This window comes from Chiloscyllium plagiosum, unplaced genomic scaffold, assembly GCF_037043375.1.
Source record: "Chiloscyllium plagiosum isolate Xiang-an unplaced genomic scaffold, Cpla_swu_hap1 HiC_scaffold_9, whole genome shotgun sequence".
Classification (NCBI taxonomy): Eukaryota; Metazoa; Chordata; class Chondrichthyes; order Orectolobiformes; family Hemiscylliidae; genus Chiloscyllium; species Chiloscyllium plagiosum.
In genome coordinates, this window is record NW_028270147.1 from 6,090,152 (window position 1) to 6,100,438 (window position 10,287).

General features: G+C 42.5%; 1 protein-coding gene across 1 annotated transcript in view; it reads left to right on the forward strand.

Annotated features, from left to right (window-relative positions):
* The window catches only part of LOC122554110 (vitellogenin-like), a 106,611-nt gene extending 97,118 nt beyond the window's left edge, over positions 1 to 9,493 (forward strand). The window contains exons 29-34 of the mRNA XM_043698608.2: positions 1,350 to 1,542; positions 2,701 to 2,792; positions 5,684 to 5,775; positions 6,866 to 7,016; positions 7,813 to 7,974; positions 9,216 to 9,493. Coding sequence (XP_043554543.2) covers positions 1,350 to 1,542; positions 2,701 to 2,792; positions 5,684 to 5,775; positions 6,866 to 7,016; positions 7,813 to 7,974; positions 9,216 to 9,325 — 800 coding nt within the window. The 3' untranslated portion in view covers positions 9,326 to 9,493. The remainder of the gene's footprint in view (positions 1 to 1,349; positions 1,543 to 2,700; positions 2,793 to 5,683; positions 5,776 to 6,865; positions 7,017 to 7,812; positions 7,975 to 9,215) is intronic.
* The last annotated feature ends 794 nt before the right edge of the window (positions 9,494 to 10,287 follow it).

Sequence of the window (10,287 nt, forward strand, 5' to 3'; positions counted from 1 at the left end):
ATGCTGTGTTGACTTCATTCAGACCTATTAGAAAGAGAATGGAGGATAAAAATGTACAATCTTTGCTAAATTTAGAATTCCACAGCTGGAATACTGTGGTCCTTATTTGAGGAAAGCGATATTGGCACTGAAGACGATCCAGAAAAGGTCCACTTGTTACTGGGTAAGGAGGGATTGTTTTATGAGGAGAGGTTAAGTAAATTTTGCCTATCCTCATTGTAATATAGAAGAATGAGAGGCAAGCAGAGAAATCGCGAACGGGGACTGAGTTGGATGATTAGCCGTGGCCATATTGAATAGTGGTGCCGGCTTGAAGGGCTGAATGGCCTCCTCCAGCACCTATTTTCTACATTTCTATGACATTATTGAAACATACAAGATTCATGGAGGACTTGACAGTGGAGATCTGGAGAGGTTGTTTCCCCATGTTGGGGAGTCTAAGGTCAAAGTGTATAATCTCAGAATAAGGATCGTCAATTTACGACAGAGATTCTTAGATTCCCTACAGTGTGGAAACAGGCCCTTCAGCCCCACAGGTCCACACCAACCCTCCAAAGAGCAACCCACCCAGACCCATTCCCTTACATTTACCCCTGCACCTAACACTACGGGCAATTTAGCATGGCCAATTCACCTAACCTGCACATCTTTGGATTGTGGGAGGAAACCGGAGCACCCGGAGGATTTTTTTTTCTCTTCGAGGGGAGTGAGTCTGTGGAATTGTTTACAGCACAGGTCTGTTCACATTAGTTTATTAAGTCGATTCAAGGCTGAGAGAAGCAGATTTTTAATCAGTAAGGCAATTAAGGATTTTAGGGAAATGGCAGGATGGTGGAATTGAGAATTATCGGATCAGCCGTGATTTTATTAGATTAGATTAGATTCTCTACTGTGTGAAAACAGGCCGTTTGGCCCAACAAGTCCACACCGCCCCTCCGAAGAGAAACCCACCCAAACCCTTTCCCCTACCCTATATTTACCCCTGACTAACGCACCTAACACTATGGGCAATTTAGCATGGCCAATTCACCTAACATACGCATCTTTGGATTGTGGGAGGAAACCGGAGCACCCGGAGGAAACCCACGCAGACACGGGGAGAATGTGCAAACTCCACACAGACAGGTGGGAATTGAACCCAGGACCCTGGTGCTGTGAGGCAGCAGTGCTAACCACTGAGCCGCCCATAATTGAATGGAAGAGGAGACCTGATGGGCTGAATGGCCAATTTCTGACCTTATGTATTATTGTCTAAGGAAAAGGCAATGGAATTGTTGATCAGCGTCTGTTAAGAGTGTAAGTCCATCGTTTTCTGGAGATCAACTTGTCTATCATTTTCATTTCTGCAGGAGAATGTATTTCAGAGAGTGAACAAGTTGTTACATTTGATGGCAATGAATTAAAACACACAATACTTAACGATTGCTACTATGTCCTAACCAAGGATTGTTCACCTACTCCAAAATTTATTCTCTTAATGCGGCGTGATGTTAACCAGCAGAGGAAGAAGGCAATAAAGCTGCTCATATCTGTGCCTAACGTGTAAGTGGCTATCATAAATTTATCATCACATTAATTGCATATAAATGTCCTTATTGTACATGTGATTAGACTACATTTGGAGTATTTTGTACAGTTTTGGGCTCCATATCTCAGAAAAGGTGTATTGGCCTTGGAGCTTGTTCAGAGGAAGTTTGCGTGAACGGTCCCAGGAAGGAAAAGCTTAACATATGAGGAACATTTGAGGACTCTGGGTCTATATTCACTGGAGTTTAGAAGGATGAGAGGGATTTAATTGAAACATACAGAATACTGAATGGCCTGGACAGAGTGGATGTTGGGAAGATGTTTCCATCGGTAGGAGAGACTAGGACCCGAGGGCACAGCCTTAGAGTAAAAGGAAGGTCTTTTAGAATGGAGATAAGGAGAAACTTCTTCAGCCAGAGAGTGGGGAATCAATGGAATTCACTACCACAGAAGGCTGTAGAGGGCAGGTCATTGAGTATATTTAAGATGGAGACAGATAGGTTCTTTATTGTCAAGGGGGATCAAGGGTTACGAGGAGAAAGCAGGAGAATGGGGTTGAGAAACTGATCAACCATGATTGAATGGCAGAGCAGACTCGATGGGCTGAATGGCCTAATTTCTGCTCCTATGTCTTATGGTCTTACTGTCTTATGGTGATTTATAATATAGGAATACAGGGGAAGCATTGGTTTCAGCACATAGCAGATTAGGAATTCACTTCATAGTTGCATCTTTCAAAGACTGGCAGATAATATCAATGAGGAAAATGGGACTGTGTCTGCTACTTGTGTGAGATTTCTTTTTTAAAAAATTCTGTGTAATGTTATTAAATTGTATACGGGCCATTTGCATGGCCAGGACTCAGTGCCGGGGCTTCATCTATATATCAATGACTTAAATGTAAGATAGTCAAAGTTGCCAATGACACCCCCTAAGTGAGAAAGGAAGTCATCAAGACAAAGTGAAGTCTGCAGGAGGATAAAGATAGGTTCAGTGTGAGGGCAAAATTCAACCTGGAACAATGTGAGATTGTCCTCTTTAGCAGAATAGAAAAGCGGAGTATTATTTAAATGGTGAGAGATTTCAGAATTCTGAAGGACAGAGCGATCTCCATGTCTTTCTTTTTGCAGTATTTCTCCTGTTATGTGATATTTTCTATTTTCTTTGGAACAGTGTAATTGAAGCAAATTGGACACCGGCTGGAATAAAGTTCTTGGTGGACAATGTTAAGACCACTCTGAGTAATGAAGGAAGGGTTATACAAAGTGAGTAATCTTTTTACAAATGAAAACAAAAATTGGACATTTTCTGACATAATGTAATGTTGAGCAATGAGAACTGTGGAACACAGAGCTATCATTAGCAAATTAAAAGTTGTGTGAAGTTTCCAGGATAGAAGCTTCGGGCAGAACATTAAACTTGTTACCATGAGAAAATGCTGATTCGTTTAAGAGGAGTTGGATAAAGAAATAAGGAGAAACAGCAATTCACCCAGGTTCCATGGACAGTACCTTCAAAATCCACAACCTCTACTACATGTAAGGACAAGGATGGCAGATAAATAAGAAAACCACCTGCAAGTTCCTCTTCAAGACACACACCGTTCCATTTCAGAACTATAATGGCCTAAAGAGAACCTAGCCACAGAACATCAGAGCTAAAGAAGAGTCATAGATATGTACCGCATGGAAATAGATTTTTTGGTCCAACCCACCCGTACTGACCAGATATCCTAAATTATTCTACTCCTATTGACCAGTATTTGGCCCATTCCCTCTAAACCCTTCCTATTCATATACTCATCCAGACGCCTTTTAAATGTTGCAATTGTACCAACCTCCACCGCCTCCTCTAGCAATTTATTCCATACACGCACCACCCTCTGTGTGAAAAACTTGCTCCTTAGGTGCCTTTAAAATATTGCCTCTTTTACCTTAAACCTATGCCCTCTAATTTTGGACTCCCTTATTTTGGAGAAAAGACCTTGGCTATTTATCCTATACATGCCCCTCATGATTTTATAAACATGAATAAGGTCACCCCTCAGTCTCCAATGCTTGTATCAAATTCAGTGTTGATTCTGTTTCTCCCTTGACAAATAATGCCAGACTTGCTGAGTTTCTCCAACTTTCTTTCTTTGTATGTTTCAGATTTCCAGCATCTGCTGTGTTTTTCTTTCATGAGATGCTATTCACCCCTCTCTTAAAAATATTCAACATCCCAGCCTCAACACCTTCTGAGGCACAGCATTCCAAGGCTACACTGATCTCCATCCTATAAGGTTGCCTCCTAATTTCAAGCAGGTGTCCCCAAATTGTGATACACTGATAAGAGAAAGCATCCTTTCCATGTCAAGACCATTCAGGCTCTTATACAATTTAGTCAAATCTTGCCAATACTCTTCAAGCCCACTCTGGCAAGCTTCCCTCAGTCCAGCTCAGTCCAGCTGTCAATTCAGTAAGCCTCCTCGAACCTGCTTCCAATGCATTTCCATCCTTCCTGTGTCTGATATGCTCATTCCACATATTATCAGGGCTGTAAATGGCATGGTAGTTCTGTGGTTAGCACTGATGCGTCACAGTGCTAGAGACCCAGGTTCTATTCCAGCCTCGGGTGACTACCTGTGTGGAGTTTTCACATTCTCACTGTGTCTGTGTGGGTTTCCTCCCACACTCCAAAGATGTGCAGGTTAGATGAATTGACCATGCTAATTGATAGTGCGGTGAAGAAGGCATATGGCGTATTGGCTTTTATTGGTAGAGGAATTGAGTTCCGGAGTACTGAGGTCATGTTGCAGTTGTATAAGACTCTGGTGCGGCCACATCTGGAGTATTGTGTGCAGTTTTGGTCGCCATACTATAGGAAGGATGTGGAGGCACTGGAACGGGTGCAGAGGAGGTTTACCAGGATGTTGCCTGGTATGGTAGAAAGATCGTATGAGGAAAGGCTGAGGCACTTGGGGTTGTTTTCATTGGAGAAAAGAAGGTTTAGGGGAGACTTGATAGAGGTGTATAAGATGATTAGGGGTTTAGATAGGGTCGACAGTGAGAATCTTTTTCCACGTATGGAGTCAGCTATTACAAGGGGGCATAGCTTTAAATTAAGGGGGGGTAGGTATAGGACAGATGTTAGGGGTAGATTCTTTACTCAGCGAGTCGTGAGTTCATGGAATGCCCTGCCAGTAGCAGTGGTGGACTCTCCCTCATTATGGGCATTTAAGCGGGCATTGGATAGGCATATGGAGGATAGTGGGCTAGTGTAGGTTAGGTGGGCTTGGATCGGCGCAAAATCGAGGGCCGAAGGGCCTGTACTGCGCTGTATTCTTCTATGTTCTATGTTCTATGTTCTATGCTCATAGTGTTCAGGGAATATTAGGTGCATTAGTTAGGGGTTAACGGGTGGAATACTCTTCAGAGGGTCAGTGCAGATGTGTTGGGCCAAAGGGTCTGTTTCCACACTGTAGGAACTTTAAGATTCTTCTCACAGGGCACTTCTAGGTTTTTTTTGAAGAAGCAACAAAGATGATTGATGAGGGCAAAGCAGTAGATGTGATCTAGATGAACTTCAGTAAGGGGTTCTACGACTCTATGACTCTATATTGCAGCATAGACATGTACAGCATGGAAACAGAACCTTTGGTCCAACTTGTCCATGCCAACCAGATATCCCAACCCAATCTAGTCCCACCTGCCAGCACCCGGTCCATGTCCCTCAAACCCTTCCTATTCATATACCCATCCAGATGCCTCTTAAATGTTGCAATTGTACCAGCCTCCAGCGCTTCCTCTGGCAGCTCATTCCATACACGTACCACCATCTGTGAGAAAAAGTTGCCTCTTAGGTCTCTTTTGTATCTTTCCCCTCTCACCCTAAACCTATGTCCTCTAGTTCTGGATTCCACCACCCCAGTGAAAAGACATTGTCGATTTACCCTATCCATACCCCTCTATAAGGTCATCCCTCAGCCTCTGACACTCCAAGGAAAACAGCCCCAAGCTATTCAACGTCTCCCCATAGCTCAAATCCTCCAACCCTGGCAGCATCCTTGTAAATCTTTTCTGAAACCTTTCAAGTTTCACAACATCCTTCCAATTAGTGTAGAGATTGCCAGAAACTCAATGTCTACTTCAACATTCAGCTGTCTTTTTTATTCCAGATGTACGTGTTTGGCAGAATGGGACAGGAATTATTTTAAAAGCATCATCAATCAATATTGAACAATTGTTCTTTGATGGAAACAGAGTGCAGGTATCGCTTACTTATTAACAAGTTCCCGAAATGTAACTTCACCGTGTAGCCATTCAATGGGTGGCCCAGTGGCTCAGTGGCTAGCACTGCAGCCTCACAGCATCAGGGACCCAGGTTTGATCCCAGTCTTGGGTGACTGTCTGTGTGGAGTTTGCACATTCTCCCTGTATCTGTGTGGGTTTCGTCCCACAATCCAAAAATGCACAGGTCAGGTGGAATGGCTATGCTAAATTGTCCATAGTGTTAGGTGCATTAGTCAGGGGAGTTGGATCTGGGTGGGTTGCTCTTCGGAGGGCTTGTATGGATTTGTTGGGCAAAGGGCCCGTTTCCACACTGTAGGTAAACTAATGATCAATATGAACTAATTTTGGAAAACATTTAGAATACTGCATTCAATTCTGGTGTCCCTGCTCTGGGAAGGATTTTGCGAAACTTGAAAGGGTGCAGAAATCTTTTCCAAGGATATTGGAGGGGTTGAGTTGTAGGGAGAGGCTGAATAGGCTGGGGGTGTTTTCCCTGGAATGTTGGAGGCTGAGGGGTGACCTCATAAAGGTTTAAAAAATCATGAAGGGCATGGAAAGGGTGCATAGCCAAGATCTTTTTCCCAGGGTAGGGGAGTCCAAGACTAGAAAGCATAGGTTTAAGGTAAGAGCGGAAAGATTTAAAAGGGACCTAAAGATCAACTTTTTTCAGCAGAGGGTGATGTGTGTATGGAATGAGTTGCTAGAGGGAGTGGTGGAGGCTAGTACAATTACAACATTTAAAAGGCTTCTGGATGGTTAAATAAATATGAAGCATTTAGAGGGATATGGGCCCAATTCTGGCAAATGGCTCTAGATTAATCCACAAAATCTGGTTGGCATGGACAAGTTGGACCGAAGGGTCTGTTTTCTGGTGGAGTCAAAGACAGTCAGAGTCCTACAGCACAGGGACAGGCTCTTTGGCCTAAATGGTCCATGCCAATCAAAATGTCCATCCATGCTAACCCCATTTCCCTGCACTTGGCCCATATCCTTCTAATCCTTTCCTATCCACGTATTTGTCGCAATACCTTTTAAATGACTCTAATGAGCTTTGCCTTTGTGTGCAGATTGTACTCGATCACATGATGAGTAAGACATGTGGGATTTGTGGACTCAATAATGGTGAGGAAAAGCTGTTGATGCCAAATCAAGAGGAGGCCAGAGATGTTGAGCACCTTTTTGAATCATGGACATTTCCAGGGCAAACCTGCAAAGATGGTAAGAGAATCTGAACTCTTTTTAAATCATGTTAATTTCATCTGTCCCTACAACCCTCGAAGATGATTGCCCTCCTCCCATTCTTGACAGCATCCCCAATTTCCAAAATGCCACCATTAGCAGTTAGCCAGGATGGGGGCTCCAGGGAGGCATGGTGGCTGTGGTTAGCACCACAACCTCACAGCACCACGGACTCGGGTTCAGTTCTATCTTAGGACAACTTCTATGTGGAGTTTGCATATTCTCTCCATATCTGTGTGTGTTTCCTCTGGGTGCTCTGGTTTCCTCCTACAGTCCAAAAATGTGCAGGTTAGGTGAAATGGCCATGCTAAATTGCCCATAATATCCAGGGATGTGCAGGATAATTTGATTAGTCATGGAAAATGCAGACATAGGGTTGGGGGTGGTCTGGGTGGGATGGTCTTTGGAGAGGTCGGTGTGGACTTGATGGGCCGAATGGCTTGCTTCCACACTGTAGGGATTCTATGTTTCTATTCTATGATTCAACTGCCTGAGGCCTAAGTTCTGGAATTCCCTCCTGACCTTTCTTTATCCTACCTCCCTCTTTTAAGACACTCTCAAATGCCTTTACGATCGAGCTTTTACTCATCTGCTGTGACATTTCCTTAAGTGACTCCAAGTTAGATTTAGGATTTACTGCTTTTGCAAAGCATCTTACAATGTTTAGTGTGTTAAAAAGAAATTCATAAACACAGGTTTGGTCCATTTTGTTTCAAAGCCATCAAACTGTCTTCTTGTTCTCTACAACAATAAATTACAGCTTATTGAATTTCAGATTGTAAAGTTCGCCGAACATTTGTGGAACTAGGAAAACTTGTCAAGTTTGAAGGGCAGGAATCCAAATGCTACTCAGTCGAACCTGTTCAACGTTGCCTGGAAGGATGTTCACCAATTGAAACACACTCTCGCATTGCCAATTTCCACTGTGTACCAGCCAGTAAGTCTGTAGTACTTATATAAGATACATATATATTTAACCAACAAAAAAAAGCAAGAAAACACAATTCATCATGTCAGGAACTCAAAATGAAATATTAGTTAATTCTATTTATTATTGTATAAATGGGTGGAAGTAATTGATCCCAATGGATGTAAGGTATGTGTGGAGGTCCTAGTAGTGTCATGTTGCGTTAGACATGGACAGTTTGGGAAATCTGGGTGACATGTGGAAGACGGCCCAGCTGTAGAAGAGCACACGTAGAGAAAAAAGCAGACAATGGGGAATAATCACACTGACCTGCTTCAGAAGCAATAGCAAGGATGTAAACTTTGAAACAAAAACAGAAATTGTTGGCAAAACACAGCAGGACTAGCAGCATCAGTGGAAGAAGAAAGCAGAGAAAATGTTTCAAGTCGAGATAACCTTTCTCAGTTCTTCTTTTTCCCCTGTTCTGAAGAAGGGTCACTTGACTTGAAATGTTAACTCTGCCTTCTCCCTCCACAAATGCTGCCAGGCCCGCTGAGTTTCTGCAGCAGTTTACACTTTCGTTTCAGATCTCTACCTCTTCTTGCCTTTCCAGAGCTCTATGCAGTTCTTTAGTTTATTTTAAAGTCATGGACTGGTTACAGGATAGAAGGAGGCCATTGTACCCAGCATGCCTGGTTATCACCAAGAGCAACCGAATTAACCCCACATGAACCCTTTTCCCGTGTAACACTCAAAAAAAGTTCTTAGTTTAGCCCCAAGCCAGTTAGAGGATAATACCACCCCCTTGGATATTTTAAAATGAGTCAAGCTCATGGATTGGGTTGTACTGTTACCGTAGAGTGGGATGGACTTTAATCATAGCTTGAACTTGGACTCCTTCATTAGACAATACTTCCATTCATGTTATTTCCATTACCATTGCAATCCGGTAATCAGTCTGACAGGTTTTGCAGGGTCAAAACTCATTTTAAAAGTCAGTATTTTCTAAAGAAAAATATTGATACAAAAGCTGAGATGCAAGGACAAATCTGCAGGATGAAGAGCAAACAGAGCTGGGCAGGTTCAGATTTGGCAGCTCTTTCAAAGAATCAGAATAGACACGATGAGTTAAATAAACTCTCTCAGTATAAAGGGAAACAATAAGAAACCAAGAGCTAGAGATCTCTGATATATTACAAATTACCTCACACATGGAAGCAGGTATTCCTTCTAATCTAGTCTTACTCAAATACGTCTGAATTTATTAACAGATCGCTCTGTGAATGCAGCTGCTATGTTAAATTTCCGGAAGAAATCTGTGCACGTGAGTCACTCTGTGGATTCCCATACTGACTGCGTGTGTGGCTGTGCTGAAGTCTAACCCCATTCACTATTGTTACCAAAACCTCGACTATAACAGTTATAAGTGTGAGACTCTTTGCTATATCAATTCTTTTCAAAAAATATGAGCTCCAATATTAACTCTTCTTGAAAGCTGTAGAATTCATTATTCCTGACCATCAATTATTCTAATAAACTTTTAATTGTTGAGAGCTGTTGATTATTTACTTGCATGTTTTATTGTTTACTCTTGGGGAAATGGTGGCATTGTGGAAATGTTAATGGCCTAGTACTCCAAAACCCCAGGTTAAAATTCCGAGAACATAGGTTTGAATCTCATCATAGCAGATGTGGAAATTTGAATCCAATATTAAAAAAATCTGGAATTAAAAGTCAGATAGTCTAAAGTGACTATGTAACCACTGTCAAATGTTATAAATACCTATCGCGTCTACCAATGTCCTATCAGGAAGGAAATCTTCCATCCTTACCTGGTCCAATGGAAGGGGGTGGAAGAGAATATAACTGGCATGGAAGGGGACCTTGATTATGTTGGTTGCTTTCCCCAGGCAACAGATAGAGTCAATGGATGAAAGGCTGGTTTGCATGATGACCTGGGCTGGACTCGTGACTCTCTGCAGTTTTTCATGATGTTGGGAAGAGCAGTTGCCATACCAAGCTGCATCCAGGCAGGATACTTTCTGTGGTGCATCTATTTCTACTCCCATGCTTCCTTACAGTTTCCTGCACCAGAGATTGTGTTCTCATCAAGAATGTGTAGGTTATCTCAACTCCACAAGCTTACCCTTGAAGAGCCTTGTCTTCAGCAGGCTGAAATCTCCACTACTACTTCATTGTGTGAGGATAAAGGGAAGAGATATTCATCTTCTGTGCCTTCTTTATTTTCTTCTTTCTAGAGAAGGCTAGGCTATTAGCCACTCCTGCTTGGAAAGATGGGCTTGACAATTCCCGTGAGGAATTGTATAACTGTATCTCCTACTG